Source organism: Scyliorhinus torazame, chromosome 22, assembly GCF_047496885.1.
Source record: "Scyliorhinus torazame isolate Kashiwa2021f chromosome 22, sScyTor2.1, whole genome shotgun sequence".
In the NCBI taxonomy this organism is placed as follows: domain Eukaryota; kingdom Metazoa; phylum Chordata; class Chondrichthyes; order Carcharhiniformes; family Scyliorhinidae; genus Scyliorhinus; species Scyliorhinus torazame.
This window is the reverse complement of record NC_092728.1, coordinates 98,060,671-98,084,050: the sequence shown is the minus strand read 5'-3', so window position 1 is coordinate 98,084,050 and position 23,380 is coordinate 98,060,671. Positions and strand designations below refer to the sequence as shown.

Genomic DNA, 23,380 nt, shown 5'->3' with positions numbered 1-23,380 from the left:
ATGATGACAACGATTTGCATTTCAACATAGTACCCTTCAGCAGGGAGAAACACCCCACAGGAGAGGACATTGAAATTTTGTGAGAAGGTTAAGAGGTGGATAAGGGAGTTAGTAAGAGATATGTCTGGAGGTCTCTTCATTGAGGAGGGCTTCCCGAGCCTGGAGGTGTTTGAGTTGCTGGGTGGGAACGGATTTCGGTACCTGCAGGTACGGTACTTTGTCTGGAGGCAGGTTCCAAGCTTCCCTCGCCTCCCTCTAAGGGGACTACAGGATAAGGTGATGTCAAAAACATGGGTTGGGGAGGTGAGGGTCTCAGAAATATAGAAGGAATTGATGGAGTGGGAAGGGGTCCCAATCGGGGAGGTGAAGAGGAAGTGGGAAGACGAGTTGGGGATGGAGTTGGAGGTCGGGCTATGAGAAAAGGCCCTAAAAAGAGTCAATGCAGCCTCATTTTGTGCCAGGCTTAGCCTGATCCAGTTCAAGGTGGGCCACAGGGCTCATATGACTGAGGCCCGGATGAGTAGGTTTTTTGAGGAAGTGGAGGACAGGTGTGGGGAAAGTCCGGTGAATCATGTACACATGTTTTGGGATTGTCTGAAGCTGAGGGGATTTTGGCAGGGATTCCCAGATGTCATGTCAGAGGTTCTGGAAGGGAGGGTGACTCCAGGTCCAGAGATGGAAATATTTGGAGTGTCGGAAGATCCGGGAGCCCAGGAGGGGGAGAAAGGCTAACGTTTTGCCCTTTGCCTCCCTGGTAGCCCGGAGATGGATTTTGCTGGGATGGAGGGACCCTAAGCCTCCAAAGTCGGGGGTGTGAGTCAGTGACATGGCAGGGTTTCTTAGGCTAGAGAAAATTAAGTTTGCCTTAAGGGGTTCAATACAGGAGTTTGCACGGAGGTGGCAGCCGTTCATCAACTTCTTTAAGGAAAACTGACCAACAGCAGAAGGGAGGGGGGGGGGGGGCACGGGAGTGGAGAATAAGGGCAGGGAATCTAACATATGGGTAGCTAGGAGTTAGGGCGGGGGGGAAGTTGGGTATGTTCCTGTCGGGTTTTTGCATGTGTCGGACCATTCTGTTATTTCATAGAATTTCATAGAATTTACAGTGCAGAAGGAGGCCATTCGGCCCATCGAGTCTGCACCGGCTCTTGGAAAGAGCACCCTACCGAAGCCCACACCTCCACCCTATCCCCATAACCCCTTAACCCAGTAACCACACCCAACACTAAGGGCAATTTTGGACACTAAGGACAATTTAACATGGCCAATCCACCTAACCTGCACATCTTTGGACTGTGGGAGGAAACCGGAGCACCCGGAGGAAACCCACGCATACACGGGGAGGACGTGCAGACTCCGCACAGACAGTGACCCAAGCCAGGAATCGAACCTGGGACCCTGGAGCTGTGAAGCAATTGTGCTATCCACTATGCTACCGTGCTGCCCATCTAGAATATTATCTAGATTGTTATTGTTATTGTTAGAATATTGTTATCTAGAATATTAATATGTTAAAATGTTAAAATTATAAATGCCTCAATAAAATGTTTTCTGAAAAAAAAAAAGAGATGTCTGGAGACGTCCTTTAAATGTGGGGAGGTGAGGTAGAAAGGTGGAGGGATCTTCAGGAGTGTGTCCCAGAGACTAGGGCAAAGGTGACATGGAGGAGGTGCAGCCTACGGCCAGATTCAGTGGCCTGGACGGCATGGAGTGGGGCCTAAGATTGGAGGAGGTTCCAGAGTTAAGGGTGGGGGAAACGGTTCTGGAGGGATTTGTAAATGAGGACAAATAATTTAAATTAGATCTGTTGGAGAATGGGAGAGCCAGTGTCTATTAGCGAGGATGGGAATAGTCAATAAGTGTGGTTTAGTGGACTGAATGAGTTTGAGATTTTTTGAAGCTTATGGAGTTAGTTGAGGACAATAGCAATGATCACATTGAAGTTTAAACTGCAGGTGACAAAAGCTTGGATAAGGGCTCTAGCACTACTGGAGATGAGGTTGGCAATGGTGTGTGGGGGTACATATATAGAACATTACAGCACAGAACAGGCCCTTCGGCCCTTGATGTTGTGCGAGCATTGTCCGAAACTAAGATCAAGCTATCCCACTCCCTGTCATTCTGGTGTGCTGCATGTGCCTATCCAATAACCGCTTGAAAGTTCCTAAAGTGTCTGACTCCACTATCACAGCAGGCAGTCCATTCCACACCCTAACCACTCTCTGAGTAAAGAACCTACCTTGGACATCCCTCCTATATCTCCCGCCCTGATTCTTATAGTTATGCCCCCTTGTAACAGCTACATCCACCCGAGGAAATAATCTCTGAACGTCCACTCTATCTATCCCCCTCATCATCTTATAAACCTCTATTAAGTCGCCTCTCATCCTCCTCCGCTCCAAAGAGAAAAGCCCTAGCTCCCTCAACCTTCCCTCATAAGACCTATCCTGCAAACCAGGCAGCATCCTGGTAAATCTCCTTTGCACGCTTTCAAATGCTTCCACATCCTTCCTATAATGAGGTGACCAGAACTGGTCCTGCATGATGATAGGATAGGCTGTGGGGAGGCCGTGGCATGATGGCATTGTCACTGGATGAATAATCCGGAGACCCAGAGTAATGCTTCTGGGATCTGGGTACAAAGTCCTTTTAATGTTCAGTTAGCGGCAAATGTTGATCATTAACCATCTAAAAGCACAGAGATGGCTGCGGCAGTGAGGGAAAGGACAGAGAGGAGAAGCTGCAAACCACCAACATATGTATGGAAGCTGACCGTGTGGGTGATTTCAACAATAGTCAAAATACAGATGAGGAAAAACAGGCCACCGATGGATCCCTGGGAAACTCTTGAGGAGGCTGGAGAAGAAACCATTCGCCTGTAACTGTCCAAAATCAATGTCCTCAATCAATTAAGACAAATTGATTAAATTTTTGATTGTCCTTAAACAATTAACGTACCTTATAGTTTCTTCTTTGCCTGGAACATATTTACCCAGTGGTATATATATCTGGTCATGGATCATGAAAATGTCCTCTGGTGCTACTTGATATACTTCAGCTTGGAAAGAAAGAGATTATTTTGTATGCGGTTGAATTATATAAAGTATAAATCTACCTTCACTTGTTTTCATAACTATACCATCCTTTTTGTAACCAGCTGCATTGTGAGACATGAGGAAGCAACATTCATCCATGTTGTTTGGCATCTTAAGCTGAAATATCAGTTTTGCCCACGCTGAGTGCAAGAGGCTAAAACTGGTTGATCGGATGATTCCCACTCAGATTGCTTGCAGGGCATTTTGTTGGTGCGCCCTCCAGTCAATCCCCTATCTTAACAAAGACCATCTGTTTGGGAGTAAATACGGTGTTTGAGTTGACGATCAAGTGTTACTGTCACTACAAGTCACTTCAGCACTGCAGGAGCTGTGAAGAGGACCTCTGAGACACATCGAGAGACTTTTATCAAGACGTCAACACTCAGGGTTCATAAGATACAGGAGCAGAATTAGGCCATTTGGCCCATCGAGCTGGTTCCGCCATTCGATCATGGCTAATCTCATCCTTGTGGGACAATGATGAGCAAGTTTGCAGATGACACCAAGTTTGGTAGGGTGGTCAACTCCACCGTCCTGCCCGTTCTCCATAACCCTTCAACCCATTACCCATTAAAAATCTGTCTAACTCCTCCTTAATTTACTCACTGTCCCAGCATCGACCGCACTCTGGGGTAGCAAATTCCACAGATTCACAACCCTTTGGGAGAAGTAGTTTCTCCTCATCTCTGTTTTAAATTTGCTATCTCTTACCCTGAGACTACGACCCTCCTCGTTCTAGAATGCATCACAAGAGTAAGCGTCTGCTCCACCTCTACTTTATCCATACCTTTTATCATCTTGAATATCTCCATTTGATCTCGCCTCATTCTTCTAAACTCTAGAGAGTATGGGCCTAAACGTTCAATCGCTCTTCATACCCCTGACCTCTGGAATCAGAGTGGTACAGCGCAGAACAGGCCCTTCAGCCCATCGAGTCTACACCGACAATAACTACCCATAATCTCATGCTAATCCCATTTACCAGCACTTGTCCCATATTCTTGAATGTGATAGCAGCATTTCAAGTGCTTACCCAAATGACTTTTAAAGGCTGTGAGGTTTCCGGCCTCCTCTATCTTCCCAGGCAGTGCATTCCAGATTCTCACTACCCTCTGAGAAAATTTTATTTTCTCACATCCCATTGGAATTTCCTGCCCTCACCCTAAAACTATGCCCCCTTGTGACTGACCCCTCAACCAAGGGGAACAGCTGCTTCCTATTTACCCTGTCCAAACCACTCATAACCTTACACACTTCAATCATAACCTCCCTCTGCTCTAAAGAAAACAATCAAAGCCTATCCAGTCTCTCCTTATAGCTCAGATCTCAGGCAACATCCTGGTGAATCTCCTCCGTACCCCATCCAATGCAATCACCTCCTTCATATAGTGAGATGGCCAGAACTGCACACAGTACTCCAGCTGTGACCTAACCAGCGATCTGTACAGCTCCAACATAACCCCCTTGATCTTATATTCTATGCCATGATTGATAAAGGCAAGTGTTCCATCTGCCTTCTTAACTACCCTATTTGCCTGCTCTGCCGCCGTCAGGGATCTGTGAACAAGTACCCAAGATCCATCTGTCCTCTGAGCTTCCTTGTGTCCTGCCATTCATTGCATACTCCCTTCTCCTGTTTCTTCTTCCAAAGTGCATCGCCTTGTACCTATCAGGGTTAAATACCATCTGCCACAGCTCTGCCCATCTGAACAACCCATCTATATCTTACTGAAGCCTACGACCCTCTTCTTTGCTATTGACCACCCTCACAATCTTGGTGTAATCTGCAAACTTTTAAAAAAAATTTAGAATACCCAATTCATTTTTTCCAATTAAGGGGCAATTTAGCGTGGCCAATTGACCTACCCTGCACACCTTTGGGTTGTGGGGGCGAAACCCACGCAAACACGGGAAGAATGTGGAAACTCCACACGGACAGTGACCCGGAGCCGGGATCGAACCTGGGACCTTGGCGCCGTGAGACAGCAGTGTCATCTGCAAACTTACCTGTCATCGCCCCATGACCTATCTCATCTGTATATATGTATATATATAAATATAACAAACAATAAGGGAGGTACCCAGCACCGATCCCTGTGGGACGCTACTGGACACTGCCCTCCAGTTACTCAAACAGTCTTCTACCACCACCCTTTGTGTCCAGGTACTAAGACAGATTCGGATCCATCTCACCAAGTTTCCTTGAATTCCACGTGCTTTAACCTTCTCAATCAGTCTCCCATGTGGGACCTTGCCAAAGGTATTGCTAAAATCCATGTAAACTACATCAACTGCACTTCCTTCATCAACACATTCAGTCACTTTATCAAAAGATTCTATCAAATGTGTTGGACATGACCTCACTCTGACAAATCCATGCTGACTATCACTGATCAACCCATGCCTTTCCAAGTGGAGATTAATTCTCCTTCAGAATTTTCTCCAGTAGTTTCTCTATCACTGACGTGAGACTCACGGTCTGTAATTCCCTGGTTTATCTCTACCACCCTTCTTGAAAAGTGGAACAACACTGGCTGTTCTCCAGTCCTCTGGCACTTCCCCCGTCCTCTGGCACTTTCCCCGTGGCCAAAGAGGAATTAAAAAACTTGCGTCAAGAGTCCCTGCAAATTCCTGCCTCGCCTCCCACAGCACTCGAGCAACATTTATTCTGGAAATTTTCTGAGGACCTTGCCTAAAACGAGTGAGTGCTATGCTACCCCTCACAAAAGTGCTCCTTCAGTAGGAGCAAGGGAGTGCTCACTCATTGGCTGAGGGTTTGCCTATATCCGGTTGAGGAATGAAAGGAGGACATGAGACCAGACCCAGCAGCAGCAGAGAAGGGGGAGGGGGGTGAGTGGACTGTGGATTCAGGACATTGCTCTCCCTCTACCAAGATCTCCAGTGCTGTATCTGATAATCGACAGAGCCTGAGCCACCCTGCAATGTGCTGCTGTGTGCAACCAGAGAACTGCATACCTTCAGAGGAAGTAGGTGCAAGGAGGCCTGATAATTGCCTGCAAAATCTGGACTTTCGAACGGGCATCTCTTCTTAGCAGAGTACGCATTTAGTGCCTGTTTTCAGCATGCGCCCAAAATCGGCCGCGCTCAGTGGTATACCAGAATCCTTAAAAAACACTGATGCAGCAGCACTCAGAGCCCGGGGCAATTTCTAAAATGCTGAGGGCAGCGCTCGCTTCCCTCTGTATCTGATTCTTGATGTTTTACCTTGTCTGATGCCACCTAATTCTTTCCTGCTCCCTGCCCATCTGATGCTTAGTTATGATGATTTGTACTCGATCCAGATGATTTGCATTGTGCCCAATGCAATAGGTGACCCCCATTCCCCATAAAGAGAAGTATGATCTGTTGCACAGGGTCATCTAGGGTGTAACATGAACCAGTGGACAATGAACTCACTTCCTCACTATGTTCAATGAAGAGAGGAATGGCATTACATTACACATTCCTGTGTATTTGACTGATGGACATTTAATGCTCCAACAGGTCCTTAAACTCAGGGCAAATGCCTTAAGTCAAATTTATTAAGGAACAAGATTACAGGAAGCAAAATTAAAACCTGCAGTGGGATGGCCACAGCACACAGCGATCTGAAAACAATGGAGTGCTCCCTCAGTAGGGCATCCAAGTGTCAGCCTAGATTATGAGTTCAAGTTGTGGGTTCAAATCTGACTCAGTGACCTGGAGGTTCTCAGTGAGACAAAGCCACCACGTAATTGATGCATAAAACGCAAACTGGAAAGGCAACGCGAATGATTTATTCCAGGTTCAGTTGTGTGTACAATTACTAACCCTTTTGTATTTTTTCAGCCACTTGATGGTTTTGGGAAGGACAAATGCATCTTGAATAGGAAAGCTTCGACAAACATGTGCCCTATTTTTTTGGGGGGGGCGTGTAATAAAAGGAAAAGGACCAGGGATCCGGGTTCAATTCCGGCCTTGGATGACTGCCTGTGTGTGTGGACTTTCCCTTCTCCCCGTGTCTGCGTGGGTTTCCTCCGGATGCTCCGGTTTTCTCCCTCAGTCCAAAGATGCGCAGGTTAGGTGGTTTGGCCGTGCTATAATGCCCCTTAGTATCCAAAGGTGGTGCTGGTTAGATGGGGTTACAGGGATTGGGTGGGAGAGTGGGCCAAAGTAGGGTACTCTTTCAGAGGGTCTGTGCAGACTCGATGGGCCGAAAGGCCTCCTTCGGCACTGTAGTGGTTCTATGGACAGCGTGGCTGACAACCCGATAGGGTAAATGCGCCACATTGTGTGGAACTGAATCATCCTGGGTTCATCCCGACCCTATACAGAACTAACAGTCAGGAAAACAGTAGCACCATTACAATTTGAATCCTGGACTAACAGGAGAAAAATTGGTCTGAATTCATTAGAAACATAGAAAATAGGAGCAGGAGATGGCCAGTTGGACCTTTGAGCCTGCTCCACCATTCATTATGATCATGGCTGATCATAAACTCAATAGCCTAATCCCCCCTGCCCCCCCAAACTCCCCCCCCCTGCCAAATCCCTTGATCCCATTTGCCCCAAGTGCTATATCTAACTGCTTCTTGAAAACATACAAAGTTTTTGGCCTCAACCACTTGCTGTTGTAGTGAATTCCACAGACTCACCAATTCATCACGACCCAGGGATGTCCTCTGGCATTCAGTACATACAGGAAGCGCGGCACGGTGGCGCAGTGGGTTAGCACTGCTGCCTCATGGCGTCGAGGTCCCAGGTTCGATCCCGGCTCTGGGCCACTGTCCGTGTGGAGTTTGCACATTCTCCCCGTCTCTGCGTGGGTTTCGCCCCCACAACCCAAAGATGTGCAGGCTAGGTGGATTGGCCACGCTAAATTGCCCCTTAATTGGAAAAAAATGAATTGGGTACCCTAAATTTATTTTTAAAAAGTAAATACAGCAGTGGCCATGACTCCGATAAAATCGTGGAATAGTCCCAGCAAAGAAAAAGACCACAGCCCATTGTGTGGATACCCATCCCCTCCAGTGTGCACATCCTCAGCTACCACATTAAGGCAGGATTACTTAGAGCCGTACTTCGATGCAATGGTTATATGGTTGTGCATTTTTTTAAAATATCCACCTGGAACCATTTTCTCTCCAATAATAAAAAAAAATCTTTTGCTTTTCCCCGGAATGCCCTCTCAAAGTTCCAAGACCTCGCGACTGAAAGTGGTCACCTGCCTCTAAGCAAAGTCTCTTAGTCCTCCACTCCCAATTTCACTCACGTCCACAAGGACCTCCGGTCGAACACAAAGTTGGCCTCTGTCCTGTCTGGACTTACACGAGGCAGAGGGGTTAAACAAAGAATGACTTGCCTGCCCGCCTGACACTGACTCCATTCATTTTCATGAACTGCTGAGGTTTCAGCAATATGATTTCATGGTGCCCATATACTGCCACCGCAACCTTCGCGTCACATCGTCTATCAAGGTGCCACGTGGCGTCGACGGTGAGTTTCTTTGCCAGGATGTTTACAGCTGCCATCCCCACACTGCACCGACTGCTTTGTATCTGATAGTTGCCCAACCCCACTATCTAAAAGAAATGAAATGTTAGCATTAATAAAATAACACGGGAGCCTGTCCACCAAAAGATGTTTTGGTGCCTTTATCCAGTCGCTGCTTCTACATTTCTGTCGCCTCTTTAACCCTTTTCTATCTGGTTGCTGATCTGTTGAAAGAGTTTTCAGCTTTAAAGAGGGTGGATTGACTTATGGCATGACACAATTGTAGCAAGGAATATACCTCAAACTCATTGCTTTAAAAATACATACAGGAGAGCTAATTGGGGCTTTATTCAGTTCTGGAGACTGCAGTTACCTGGCAGATGTTCATGGAATCATAGACTCCCTACAGTGCAAAAGGAGGCCATTCGGCCCATCGAGTTTCCACAGGCCCTCCAAAAGGGCACCCTACCAAGGCCCACTTCCCCGCCCTTTCCCCGTAACCCCACCCAACCTTTGGACAATTTAGCACGGCCAATCCACCTAACCTGGGTATATTTAGATTGTGGGAGGAAACCAGAGCACTCGGAGGATACCCAACCAGGCATGGGGAGAACGTGCAGACTCCACACAGTCACCCAAGGCAGGAATTGGACCCGGATCCCTGCTCCTTTTCCAGTGTAATTCCTGATGATAATTCCCTCAGAGTCTGTGCGATCCTTGGTGTAAATGCCCCTGGAGTCTGTGTGATCTCTGGTGTAAATGCCCCTGTAGCCTGTGTGATCCCTGGTGTAAATGCCCCTTGAGTCTGTGTGATCCTTGGTGTAAATGCCCCTGTAGTCTGTGTGAGCCCTGGTGTAAATGCCCCTGGAGTCTGTGTGATCCTTGGTGTAAATGCCCCTGTAGTCTGTGTGATCACTGGTGTAAATGCCCCTGGAGTCTGTGTGATCCTTGGTGTAAATGCACCGAGTCTGTGTGATCCCTGGTGTAAATGCCCCTGGAGTCTGTGTGATCCTTGGTGTAAATGCCCCTGTATTCTGTGTGATCCCTGGTGTAAATGCCCCTGGGGACTGTGTGATCTCTGGTGTAAATACCCCTTCAGTCTGTGTGATCTCTGGTGTAAATGCCTCTGGAGTCTGTGTGATCCTTGGTGTAAATGCCCCTGTAGTCTGTGTGATCCTTGGTGTAAATGCCCCTGGAGTCTGTGTGATCCTTGGTGTAAATGTCAAACAAACAAAGAACAAAGAAATGTACAGCACAGGAACAGGCCCTTCGGCCCTCCAAGCCCGTGCCGACCATACTGCCCGACTAAACTACAATCTTCTACACTTCCTGGGTCCGTATCCTTCTATTCCCATCCTATTCATATATTTGTCAAGATGCCCCTTAAATGTCCCTATCGTCCCTGCCTCCACTACCTCCTCCGGTAGTGAGTTCCAGGCACCCACTACCCTCTGCGTAAAAAACTTGCCTCGTACATCTACTCTAAACTTTGCCCCTCTCACCTTAAACCTATGCCCCCTAGTAATTTACCCCTCTACCCTGGGGAAAAGCCTCTGACTATCCACTCTGTCTATGCCCCTCATAATTTTGTATACCTCTATCAGGTCGCCCCTCAACCTCCTTCGTTCCAGTGAGAACAAACCGAGTTTATTCAATCGCTCCTCATAGCTTATGCCCTCCATACCAGGCAACATTCTGGTAAATCTCTTCTGCACCCTCTCTAAAGCCTCCACATCCTTCTGGTAGTGTGGCGACCAGAATTGAACACTATACTCCAAGTGTGGCCTAACTAAGGTTCTATACAGCTGCAACATGACTTGCCAATTCTTATACTCAATGCCCCGGCCAATGAAGGCAAGCATGCCGTATGCCTTCTTGACTACCTTCTCCACCTGTGTAGCCCCTTTCAGTGATCTGTGGACCTGTACTCCTAGATCTCTTTGACTTTCAATACTCTTGAGGGTTCTACCATTCACTGTATATTCCCTACCTGCATTAGCCCTTCCAAAATGCATTACCTCACATTTGTCCAGGTTAAACTCCATCTGCCATCTCTCCGCCCAAGTCTCCAGACAATCTAAATCCTGCTGTATCCTCAGACAGTCCTCATCGCTATCCGCAATTCCACCAACCTTTGTGTCGTCTGCAAACTTACTAATCAGACCAGTTACATTTTCCTCCAAATCATTTATATATATGTCCCTGGAGTCTGTGTGATCCCTGGTGTAAATGCCCCTGGAGTCTGTGTGATCCTTGGTGTAAATGCCCCTGTAGTCTGTGTGATCACTGATGTAAATGCCCCTGGAGTCTGTGTGATCCTTGGTGTAAATGCCCCGAGTCTGTGTGATCCCTGGTGTAAATGTCCCTGGAGTCTGCGTGATCCTTGGTGTAAATCCCCCTGTAGTCTGTGTGACCCCTGGTGTAAATGCCACTGTAGTCTGTGTGATCCCTGGTGTAAATGTCCCTGTAGTCTGTGTGATCCCAGGTGTAAATGCCCCTGGGGTCTGTGTGATCTCTGGTGTAAATGCCCCTGTAGGCTGTGTGACCCCTGGTGTAAATGCCCCTGTAGTCTGTGTGATCCCTGGTGTAAATGCCCCTGTAGTTTGTGTGATCCCTGGTGTAAATGCCCCGAGTCTGTGTGATCCCTGGTGTAAATGCCCCGAGTCTATGTGATCTCTGGTGTAAATGCTCCTGGAGTCTGTGTGATCTCTAGTGTAAATGCTCCTGGGGTCTGTGTGATCTCTGGTGTAAATGCCCCTGGAGTCTGTGTGATCTCTGGTGTAAATACCCCGAGTCTGTGTGATCCCTGGTGTAAATGCCCCGTGTCTGTGTGATCCTTGGTGTAAATGCCCCTGGAGTCTGTGATCTCTGGTGTAAATGCCCCTGGAGTCTTTGTGATCCTTGGTGTAAATGCCCCTGGAGTCTGTGTGATCTCTGGTGTAAATGCCCCTGGAGTCTTTGTGATCCTTGGTGTAAATGCCCCTGGAGTCTGTGTGATCTCTGGTGTAAATGTCCCTGGAGTCTGTGTGATCTCTGGTGTAAATACCCCTGGAGTCTGTGTGATCTCTGGTGTAAATGTCCCGGGTCTGTGTGATCTCTGGTGTAAATGTCCCTGGGTTCTGTGTGATCTCTGGTGTAAATGCCCCTGGAGTCTGTGTGATCTCTGGTGTAAATGCCCCTGGAGTCTGTGTGATCTCTGGTGTAAATGCCCCTAGAGTCTGTGTGATCTCTGGTGTAAATACCCCTGGAGTCTGTGTGATCCCTGGTGTAAATGTCACTGGAGTCTGTGTGATCCCTGGTGTAAATGCTCCTGGAGTCTGTGTGATCTCTGGTGTAAATGTCCCTGGGGTCTGTGTGATCGCTGGTGTAAATGCTCCTGGAGTCTGTGTGATCCCTGGTGTAAATGTCCCTGGTGTCAGTGTGATCTCTTGTGTATATGTGCCGAGTCTGTGTGATCCCTGGTGTAAATGCCCCGAGTCTGTGTGATCCCTGGTGTAAATGCCCCGAGTCTGTGTGATCTCTGGTGTAAATGCCCCGAGTCTGTGTGATCTCTGGTGTAAATGCCCTGGAGTCTGTGTGATCTCTGGTGTAAATGCCCCTGGAGTCTGTGTGATCCCTGGTGTAAATGTCCCTGGAGTCTGTGTGATCCCTGGTGTAAATGTCCCTGGGGTCTGTGTGATCCCTGGTGTAAATGCCCCTGGAGTCTGTGTGATCCCTGGTGTAAATGCCCCTGGGGTCTGTGTGATCTCTGGTGTAAATGCCGCTGGAATCTGTGTGATCTCAGGTGTAAATGCCCCTGGAGTCTGTGTGATCTCTGGTGTAAATGCCCCTGGAGTCTGTGTGATCCCTGGTGTAAATGTCCCTGGAGTCTGTGATCCCTGGTGTAAATGTCCCTGGAGTCTGTGTGATCTCTGGTGTAAATGCCCCTGGAGTCTGTGTGATCTCTGGTGTAAATGCCCCTGGAGTCTGTGTGATCCCTGGTGTAAATGTCCCTGGGGTCTGTGTGATCCCTGGTGTAAATGCCCCTGGAGTCTGTGTGATTTCTGGTGTAAATGTCCCGGGTCTGTGTGATCCCTGGTGTAAATGCTCCTGGAGTCTGTGTGATCCCTGGTGTAAATGTCCCTGGAGTCTGTGTGATCCCTGGTGTAAATGTCCCTGGTGTCAGTGTGATCTCTGGTGTATATGTGCCGAGTCTGTGTGATCTCTGGTGTAAATGCCCCGAGTCTGTGTGATCTCTGGTGTAAATGCCCTGGAGTCTGTGTGATCTCTGGTGTAAATGCCCCTGGAGTCTGTGTGATCCCTGGTGTAAATGTCCCTGGGGTCTGTGTGATCTCTGGTGTAAATGCCCCTGGAGTATGTGTGATCTCTGGTGTAAATGCCCCTGGAGTCTGTGTGATCTCTGGTGTAAATGTCCCGAGTCTGTGTGATCCCTGGTGTAAATGTCCCTGGAGTCTGTGTGATCTCTGGTGTAAATGTCCCGAGTCTGTGTGATCTCTGGTGTAAATGTCCCTGGGGTCTGTGTGATCTCTGGTGTAAATGCCCCTGGAGTCTGTGTGATCCTTGGTGTAAATGCCCCGAGTCTGTGTGATCCCTGGTGTAAATGTCCCTGGAGTCTGTGTGATCCTTGGTGTAAATGCCCCTGTAGTCGATATGATCCCTGGTGTAAATGCCCCTGGGGTCTGTGTGATCTCTGGTGTAAATGCCCCTGTAGTCTGTGTGATCCTTGGTGTAAATGCCCCTGTAGTCGATGTGATCCATGGTGTAAATGCCCCTGGGGTCTGTGTGATCTCTGGTGTAAATGCCCCTGTAGTCGATGTGATCCCTGGTGTAAATGCCCCGAGTCTGTGTGATCTCCGGTGTAATTGCTCCTGGGGTCTGTGTGATCTCTAGTGTAAATGCTCCTGGGGTCTATCTCTGGTGTAAATGCCCCTGGAGTCTGTGTGATCTCTGCTGTAAATACCCTGAGTCTGTGTGAATCCTGGTGTAAATGCCCCTGGAGTCTGTGTGATCTCTGGTGTAAATGCCCCTGGAGTCTGTGTGATCTCTGGTGTAAATACCCCTGGGGTCTGTGTGATCTCTGGTGTAAATACCCCGAGTCTGTGTGATCCCTAGTGTAAATGCCCAGTGTCTGTGTGATCCTTGGTGTAAATGCCCCTGGAGTCTGTGTGATCTCTGGTGTAAATGCCCCTGGAGTCTGTGTGATCTCTGGTGTAAATGCCCCTGGAGTCTGTGTGATCTCTGGTGTAAATGCCCCTGGAGTCTTTGTGATCCTTGGTGTAAATGCCCCTGGAGTCTGTGTGATCTCTGGTGTAAATGTCCCTGGAGTCTGTGTGATCTCTGGTGTAAATGCCCCTGGAGTCTGTGTGATCTCTGGTGTAAATGTCCCGGGTCTGTGTGATCTCTGGTGTAAATGTCCCTGGGTTCTGTGTGATCACTGGTGTAAATGCCCCTGGAGTCTGTGTGATCTCTGGTGTAAATGCCCCTGGAGTCTGTGAGATCTCTGGTGTAAATGCCCCTGGAGTCTGTGTGATCCCTGGTGTAAATGCCCCTGGAGTCTGTGTGATCTCTGGTGTAAATGCCCCTGGGGTCTGTGTGATCCCTGGTGTAAATGTCCCTGGAGTCTGTGTGATCCCTGGTGTAAATGCCCCTGGAGTCTGTGTGATTTCTGGTGTAAATGTCTCGGGTCTGTGTGATCTCTGGTGTAAATACCCCTGGAGTCTGTGTGTTCCATGGTGTAAATGTCCCTGGGGTCTGTGTGATCTCTGGTGTAAATGCTCCTGGAGTCTGTGTGATCCCTGGTGTAAATGTCCCTGGTGTCAGTGTGATCTCTGGTGTATATGTGCCGAGTCTGTGTGATCTCTGGTGTAAATGCCCCTGGAGTCTGTGTGATCCCTGGTGTAAATGTCCCTGGGGTCTGTGTGATCCCTGGTGTAAATGCCCCTGGAGTCTGTGTGACCCCTGGTGTAAATGCCACTGTAGTCTGTGTGATCCCTGGTGTAAATGTCCCTGTAGTCTGTGTGATCCCAGGTGTAAATGCCCCTGGGGTCTGTGTGATCTCTGGTGTAAATGCCCCTGTAGGCTGTGTGACCCCTGGTGTAAATGCCCCTGTAGTCTGTGTGATCCCTGGTGTAAATGCCCCTGTAGTTTGTGTGATCCCTGGTGTAAATGCCCCGAGTCTGTGTGATCCCTGGTGTAAATGCCCCGAGTCTATGTGATCTCTGGTGTAAATGCTCCTGGAGTCTGTGTGATCTCTAGTGTAAATGCTCCTGGGGTCTGTGTGATCTCTGGTGTAAATGCCCCTGGAGTCTGTGTGATCTCTGGTGTAAATACCCCGAGTCTGTGTGATCCCTGGTGTAAATGCCCCGTGTCTGTGTGATCCTTGGTGTAAATGCCCCTGGAGTCTGTGATCTCTGGTGTAAATGCCCCTGGAGTCTTTGTAATCCTTGGTGTAAATGCCCCTGGAGTCTGTGTGATCTCTGGTGTAAATGCCCCTGGAGTCTTTGTGATCCTTGGTGTAAATGCCCCTGGAGTCTGTGTGATCTCTGGTGTAAATGTCCCTGGAGTCTGTGTGATCTCTGGTGTAAATACCCCTGGAGTCTGTGTGATCTCTGGTGTAAATGTCCCGGGTCTGTGTGATCTCTGGTGTAAATGTCCCTGGGTTCTGTGTGATCTCTGGTGTAAATGCCCCTGGAGTCTGTGTGATCTCTGGTGTAAATGCCCCTGGAGTCTGTGTGATCTCTGGTGTAAATGCCCCTAGAGTCTGTGTGATCTCTGGTGTAAATACCCCTGGAGTCTGTGTGATCCCTGGTGTAAATGTCACTGGAGTCTGTGTGATCCCTGGTGTAAATGCTCCTGGAGTCTGTGTGATCTCTGGTGTAAATGTCCCTGGGGTCTGTGTGATCGCTGGTGTAAATGCTCCTGGAGTCTGTGTGATCCCTGGTGTAAATGTCCCTGGTGTCAGTGTGATCTCTTGTGTATATGTGCCGAGTCTGTGTGATCCCTGGTGTAAATGCCCCGAGTCTGTGTGATCCCTGGTGTAAATGCCCCGAGTCTGTGTGATCTCTGGTGTAAATGCCCCGAGTCTGTGTGATCTCTGGTGTAAATGCCCTGGAGTCTGTGTGATCTCTGGTGTAAATGCCCCTGGAGTCTGTGTGATCCCTGGTGTAAATGTCCCTGGAGTCTGTGTGATCCCTGGTGTAAATGTCCCTGGGGTCTGTGTGATCCCTGGTGTAAATGCCCCTGGAGTCTGTGTGATCCCTGGTGTAAATGTCCCTGGGGTCTGTGTGATCTCTGGTGTAAATGCCGCTGGAATCTGTGTGATCTCAGGTGTAAATGCCCCTGGAGTCTGTGTGATCTCTGGTGTAAATGCCCCTGGAGTCTGTGTGATCCCTGGTGTAAATGTCCCTGGAGTCTGTGATCCCTGGTGTAAATGTCCCTGGAGTCTGTGTGATCTCTGGTGTAAATGCCCCTGGAGTCTGTGTGATCTCTGGTGTAAATGCCCCTGGAGTCTGTGTGATCCCTGGTGTAAATGTCCCTGGGGTCTGTGTGATCCCTGGTGTAAATGCCCCTGGAGTCTGTGTGATTTCTGGTGTAAATGTCCCGGGTCTGTGTGATCCCTGGTGTAAATGCTCCTGGAGTCTGTGTGATCCCTGGTGTAAATGTCCCTGGAGTCTGTGTGATCCCTGGTGTAAATGTCCCTGGTGTCAGTGTGATCTCTGGTGTATATGTGCCGAGTCTGTGTGATCTCTGGTGTAAATGCCCCGAGTCTGTGTGATCTCTGGTGTAAATGCCCTGGAGTCTGTGTGATCTCTGGTGTAAATGCCCCTGGAGTCTGTGTGATCCCTGGTGTAAATGTCCCTGGGGTCTGTGTGATCTCTGGTGTAAATGCCCCTGGAGTATGTGTGATCTCTGGTGTAAATGCCCCTGGAGTCTGTGTGATCTCTGGTGTAAATGTCCCGAGTCTGTGTGATCCCTGGTGTAAATGTCCCTGGAGTCTGTGTGATCTCTGGTGTAAATGTCCCGAGTCTGTGTGATCTCTGGTGTAAATGTCCCTGGGGTCTGTGTGATCTCTGGTGTAAATGCCCCTGGAGTCTGTGTGATCCTTGGTGTAAATGCCCCGAGTCTGTGTGATCCCTGGTGTAAATGTCCCTGGAGTCTGTGTGATCCTTGGTGTAAATGCCCCTGTAGTCGATATGATCCCTGGTGTAAATGCCCCTGGGGTCTGTGTGATCTCTGGTGTAAATGCCCCTGTAGTCTGTGTGATCCTTGGTGTAAATGCCCCTGTAGTCGATGTGATCCCTGGTGTAAATGCCCCTGGGGTCTGTGTGATCTCTGGTGTAAATGCCCCTGTAGTCGATGTGATCCCTGGTGTAAATGCCCCGAGTCTGTGTGATCTCCGGTGTAATTGCTCCTGGGGTCTGTGTGATCTCTAGTGTAAATGCTCCTGGGGTCTATCTCTGGTGTAAATGCCCCTGGAGTCTGTGTGATCTCTGCTGTAAATACCCTGAGTCTGTGTGAATCCTGGTGTAAATGCCCCTGGAGTCTGTGTGATCTCTGGTGTAAATGCCCCTGGAGTCTGTGTGATCTCTGGTGTAAATACCCCTGGGGTCTGTGTGATCTCTGGTGTAAATACCCCGAGTCTGTGTGATCCCTAGTGTAAATGCCCAGTGTCTGTGTGATCCTTGGTGTAAATGCCCCTGGAGTCTGTGTGATCTCTGGTGTAAATGCCCCTGGAGTCTGTGTGATCTCTGGTGTAAATGCCCCTGGAGTCTGTGTGATCTCTGGTGTAAATGCCCCTGGAGTCTTTGTGATCCTTGGTGTAAATGCCCCTGGAGTCTGTGTGATCTCTGGTGTAAATGTCCCTGGAGTCTGTGTGATCTCTGGTGTAAATGCCCCTGGAGTCTGTGTGATCTCTGGTGTAAATGTCCCGGGTCTGTGTGATCTCTGGTGTAAATGTCCCTGGGTTCTGTGTGATCACTGGTGTAAATGCCCCTGGAGTCTGTGTGATCTCTGGTGTAAATGCCCCTGGAGTCTGTGAGATCTCTGGTGTAAATGCCCCTGGAGTCTGTGTGATCCCTGGTGTAAATGCCCCTGGAGTCTGTGTGATCTCTGGTGTAAATGCCCCTGGGGTCTGTGTGATCCCTGGTGTAAATGTCCCTGGAGTCTGTGTGATCCCTGGTGTAAATGCCCCTGGAGTCTGTGTGATTTCTGGTGTAAATGTCTCGGGTCTGTGTGATCTCTGGTGTAAATACCCCTGGAGTCTGTGTGTTCCATGGTGTAAATGTCCCTGGGGTCTGTGTGATCTCTGGTGTAAATGCTCCTGGAGTCTGTGTGATCCCTGGTGTAAATGTCCCTGGTGTCAGTGTGATCTCTGGTGTATATGTGCCGAGTCTGTGTGATCTCTGGTGTAAATGCCCCTGGAGTCTGTGTGATCCCTGGTGTAAATGTCCCTGGGGTCTGTGTGATCCCTGGTGTAAATGCCCCTGGAGTCTGTGTGATTTCTGGTGTAAATGTCCCGGGTCTGTGTGATCCCTGGTGTAAATGCTCCTGGAGTCTGTGTGATCCCTGGTGTAAATGTCCCTGGAGTCTGTGTGATCCCTGGTGTAAATGTCCCTGGTGTCAGTGTGATCTCTGGTGTATATGTGCCGAGTCTGTGTGATCTCTGGTGTAAATGCCCCGAGTCTGTGTGATCCCTGGTGTAAATGCCCCGAGTCTGTGTGATCTCTGGTGTAAATGCCCCGAGTCTGTGTGATCTCTGGTGTAAATGCCCTGGAGTCTGTGTGATCTCTGGTGTAAATGCCCCTGGAGTCTGTGTGATCCCTGGTGTAAATGTCCCTGGGGTCTGTGTGATCTCTGGTGTAAATGCCCCTGGAGTATGTGTGATCTCTGGTGTAAATGCCCCTGGAGTCTGTGTGATCTCTGGTGTAAATGTCCCGAGTCTGTGTGATCCCTGGTGTAAATGTCCCTGGAGTCTGTGTGATCTCTGGTGTAAATGTCCCGAGTCTGTGTGATCTCTGGTGTAAATGTCCCTGGGGTCTGTGTGATCTCTGGTGTAAATGCCCCTGGAGTCTGTGTGATCCTTGGTGTAAATGCCCCGAGTCTGTGTGATCCCTGGTGTAAATGTCCCTGGAGTCTGTGTGATCCTTGGTGTAAATGCCCCTGTAGTCGATATGATCCCTGGTGTAAATGCCCCTGGGGTCTGTGTGATCTCTGGTGTAAATGCCCCTGTAGTCTGTGTGATCCTTGGTGTAAATGCCCCTGTAGTCGATGTGATCCCTGGTGTAAATGCCCCTGGGGTCTGTGTGATCTCTGGTGTAAATGCCCCTGTAGTCGATGTGATCCCTGGTGTAAATGCCCCGAGTCTGTGTGATCTGCGGTGTAATTGCTCCTGGGGTCTGTGTGATCTCTAGTGTAAATGCTCCTGGGGTCTATCTCTGGTGTAAATGCCCCTGGAGTCTGTGTGATCTCTGCTGTAAATACCCTGAGTCTGTGTGAATCCTGGTGTAAATGCCCCTGGAGTCTGTGTGATCTCTGGTGTAAATGCCCCTGGAGTCTGTGTGATCTCTGGTGTAAATACCCCTGGGGTCGATATGATCCCTGGTGTAAATGCCCCTGGGGTCTGTGTGATCTCTGGTGTAAATGCCCCTGTAGTCTGTGTGATCCTTGGTGTAAATGCCCCTGTAGTCGATGTGATCCCTGGTGTAAATGCCCCTGGGGTCTGTGTGATCTCTGGTGTAAATGCCCCTGTAGTCGATGTGATCCCTGGTGTAAATGCCCCGAGTCTGTGTGATCTCCGGTGTAATTGCTCCTGGGGTCTGTGTGATCTCTAGTGTAAATGCTCCTGGGGTCTATCTCTGGTGTAAATGCCCCTGGAGTCTGTGTGATCTCTGGTGTAAATGCCCCTGGAGTCAGTGTGATCTCTGGTGTAAATACCCCTGGGGTCTGTGTGATCTCTGGTGTAAATACCCCGAGTCTGTGTGATCCCTAGTGTAAATGCCCAGTGTCTGTGTGATCCTTGGTGTAAATGCCCCTGGAGTCTGTGTGATCTCTGGTGTAAATGCCCCTGGAGTCTGTGTGATCTCTGGTGTAAATGCCCCTGGAGTCTGTGTGATCTCTGGTGTAAATGCCCCTGGAGTCTTTGTGATCCTTGGTGTAAATGCCCCTGGAGTCTGTGTGAACTCTGGTGTAAATGTCCCTGGAGTCTGTGTGATCTCTGGTGTAAATGCCCCTGGAGTCTGTGTGATCTCTGGTGTAAATGTCCCGGGTCTGTGTGATCTCTGGTGTAAATGTCCCTGGGTTCTGTGTGATCACTGGTGTAAATGCCCCTGGAGTCTGTGTGATCTCTGGTGTAAATGCCCCTGGAGTCTGTGAGGTCTCTGGTGTAAATGCCCCTGGAGTCTGTGTGATCCCTGGTGTAAATGCCCCTGGAGTCTGTGTGATCTCTGGTGTAAATGCCCCTGGAGTCTGTGTGATCCCTGGTGTAAATGTCCCTGGAGTCTGTGTGATCCCTGGTGTAAATGCCCCTGGAGTCTGTGTGATTTCTGGTGTAAATGTCTCGGGTCTGTGTGATCTCTGGTGTAAATACCCCTGGAGTCTGTGTGATCCCTGGTGTAAATGTCCCTGGGGTCTGTGTGATCTCTGGTGTAAATGCTCCTGGAGTCTGTGTGATCCCTGGTGTAAATGTCCCTGGTGTCAGTGTGATCTCTGGTGTATATGTGCCGAGTCTGTGTGATCTCTGGTGTAAATGCCCCTGGAGTCTGTGTGATCCCTGGTGTAAATGTCCCTGGGGTCTGTGTGATCCCTGGTGTAAATGCCCCTGGAGTCTGTGTGATTTCTGGTGTAAATGTCCCGGGTCTGTGTGATCCCTGGTGTAAATGCTCCTGGAGTCTGTGTGATCCCTGGTGTAAATGTCCCTGGAGTCTGTGTGATCCCTGGTGTAAATGTCCCTGGTGTCAGTGTGATCTCTGGTGTATATGTGCCGAGTCTGTGTGATCTCTGGTGTAAATGCCCCGAGTCTGTGTGATCCCTGGTGTAAATGCCCCGAGTCTGTGTGATCTCTGGTGTAAATGCCCCTGGAGTCTGTGTGATCCCTGGTGTAAATGTCCCTGGGGTCTGTGTGATCTCTGGTGTAAATGCCCCTGGAGTATGTGTGATCTCTGGTGTAAATGCCCCTGGAGTCTGTGTGATCTCTGGTGTAAATGTCCCGAGTCTGTGTGATCCCTGGTGTAAATGTCCCTGGAGTCTGTGTGATCTCTGGTGTAAATGTCCCGAGTCAGTGTGATCTCTGGTGTAAATGTCCCTGGGGTCTGTGTGATCTCTGGTGTAAATGCCCCGAGTCTGTGTGATCTCTGGTGTAAATGCCCCGAGTCTGTGTGATCTCTGGTGTAAATGCCCTGGAGTCTGTGTGATCTCTGGTGTAAATGCCCCTGGAGTCTGTGTGATCCCTGGTGTAAATGTCCCTGGGGTCTGTGTGATCTCTGGTGTAAATGCCCCTGGAGTATGTGTGATCTCTGGTGTAAATGCCCCTGGAGTCTGTGTGATCTCTGGTGTAAATGTCCCGAGTCTGTGTGATCCCTGGTGTAAATGTCCCTGGAGTCTGTGTGATCTCTGGTGTAAATGTCCCGAGTCTGTGTGATCTCTGGTGTAAATGTCCCTGGGGTCTGTGTGATCTCTGGTGTAAATGCCCCTGGAGTCTGTGTGATCCTTGGTGTAAATGCCCCGAGTCTGTGTGATCCCTGGTGTAAATGTCCCTGGAGTCTGTGTGATCCTTGGTGTAAATGCCCCTGTAGTCGATATGATCCCTGGTGTAAATGCCCCTGGGGTCTGTGTGATCTCTGGTGTAAATGCCCCTGTAGTCTGTGTGATCCTTGGTGTAAATGCCCCTGTAGTCGATGTGATCCCTGGTGTAAATGCCCCTGGGGTCTGTGTGATCTCTGGTGTAAATGCCCCTGTAGTCGATGTGATTCCTGGTGTAAATGCCCCGAGTCTGTGTGATCTCCGGTGTAATTGCTCCTGGGGTCTGTGTGATCTCTAGTTTAAATGCTCCTGGGGTCTATCTCTGGTGTAAATGCCCCTGGAGTCTGTGTGATCTCTGCTGTAAATACCCTGAGTCTGTGTGAATCCTGGTATAAATGCCCCTGGAGTCTGTGTGATCTCTGGTGTAAATGCCCCTGGAGTCTGTGTGATCTCTGGTGTAAATACCCCTGGGGTCTGTGTGATCTCTGGTGTAAATACCCCGAGTCTGTGTGATCCCTAGTGTAAATGCCCAGTGTCTGTGTGATCCTTGGTGTAAATGCCCCTGGAGTCTGTGTGATCTCTGGTGTAAATGCCCCTGGAGTCTGTGTGATCTCTGGTGTAAATGCCCCTGGAGTCTGTGTGATCTCTGGTGTAAATGCCCCTGGAGTCTTTGTGATCCTTGGTGTAAATGCCCCTGGAGTCTGTGTGATCTCTGGTGTAAATGTCCCTGGAGTCTGTGTGATCTCTGGTGTAAATGCCCCTGGAGTCTGTGTGATCTCTGGTGTAAATGTCCCGGGTCTGTGTGATCTCTGGTGTAAATGTCCCTGGGTTCTGTGTGATCACTGGTGTAAATGCCCCTGGAGTCTGTGTGATCTCTGGTGTAAATGCCCCTGGAGTCTGTGAGATCTCTGGTGTAAATGCCCCTGGAGTCTGTGTGATCCCTGGTGTAAATGCCCCTGGAGTCTGTGTGATCTCTGGTGTAAATGCCCCTGGAGTCTGTGTGATCCCTGGTGTAAATGTCCCTGGAGTCTGTGTGATCCCTGGTGTAAATGCCCCTGGAGTCTGTGTGATTTCTGGTGTAAATGTCTCGGGTCTGTGTGATCTCTGGTGTAAATACCCCTGGAGTCTGTGTGATCCCTGGTGTAAATGTCCCTGGGGTCTGTGTGATCTCTGGTGTAAATGCTCCTGGAGTCTGTGTGATCCCTGGTGTAAATGTCCCTGGTGTCAGTGTGATCTCTGGTGTATATGTGCCGAGTCTGTGTGATCTCTGGTGTAAATGCCCCTGGAGTCTGTGTGATCCCTGGTGTAAATGTCCCTGGGGTCTGTGTGATCCCTGGTGTAAATGCCCCTGGAGTCTGTGTGATTTCTGGTGTAAATGTCCCGGGTCTGTGTGATCCCTGGTGTAAATGCTCCTGGAGTCTGTGTGATCCCTGGTGTAAATGTCCCTGGAGTCTGTGTGATCCCTGGTGTAAATGTCCCTGGTGTCAGTGTGATCTCTGGTGTATATGTGCCGAGTCTGTGTGATCTCTCGTGTAAATGCCCCGAGTCTGTGTGATCCCTGGTGTAAATGCCCCGAGTCTGTGTGATCTCTGGTGTAAATGCCCCTGGAGTCTGTGTGATCCCTGGTGTAAATGTCCCTGGCGTCTGTGTGATCTCTGGTGTAAATGCCCCTGGAGTATGTGTGATCTCTGGTGTAAATGTCCCTGGAGTCTGTGTGATCTCTGGTGTAAATGTCCCGAGTCTGTGAGATCCCTGGTGTAAATGTCCCTGGAGTCTGTGTGATCTCTGGTGTAAATGTCCCGAGTCTGTGTGATCTCTGGTGTAAATGTCCCTGGGGTCTGTGTGATCTCTGGTGTAAATGCCCCGAGTCTGTGTGATCTCTGGTGTAAATGCCCCGAGTCTGTGTGATCTCTGGTGTAAATGCCCTGGAGTCTGTGTGATCTCTGGTGTAAATGCCCCTGGAGTCTGTGTGATCCCTGGTGTAAATGTCCCTGGGGTCTGTGTGATCTCTGGTGTAAATGCCCCTGGAGTATGTGTGATCTCTGGTGTAAATGCCCCTGGAGTCTGTGTGATCTCTG

General features: G+C 49.3%; 1 protein-coding gene across 2 annotated transcripts in view; it reads right to left on the bottom strand.

Annotated features, from left to right (window-relative positions):
• ptrh1 (peptidyl-tRNA hydrolase 1 homolog) overlaps window positions 1-23,380 on the bottom strand; it is an 84,816-nt gene that overhangs the window by 3,915 nt on the left and 57,521 nt on the right. For both annotated transcript variants that reach the window (XM_072488698.1, XM_072488699.1), the window contains exons 2-3: window positions 8,437-8,656; window positions 2,959-3,058 (exon numbers count right to left, since the gene is read on the bottom strand). In XM_072488698.1, coding sequence (XP_072344799.1) covers window positions 2,959-3,058; window positions 8,437-8,656 — 320 coding nt within the window. The remainder of the gene's footprint in view (window positions 1-2,958; window positions 3,059-8,436; window positions 8,657-23,380) is intronic.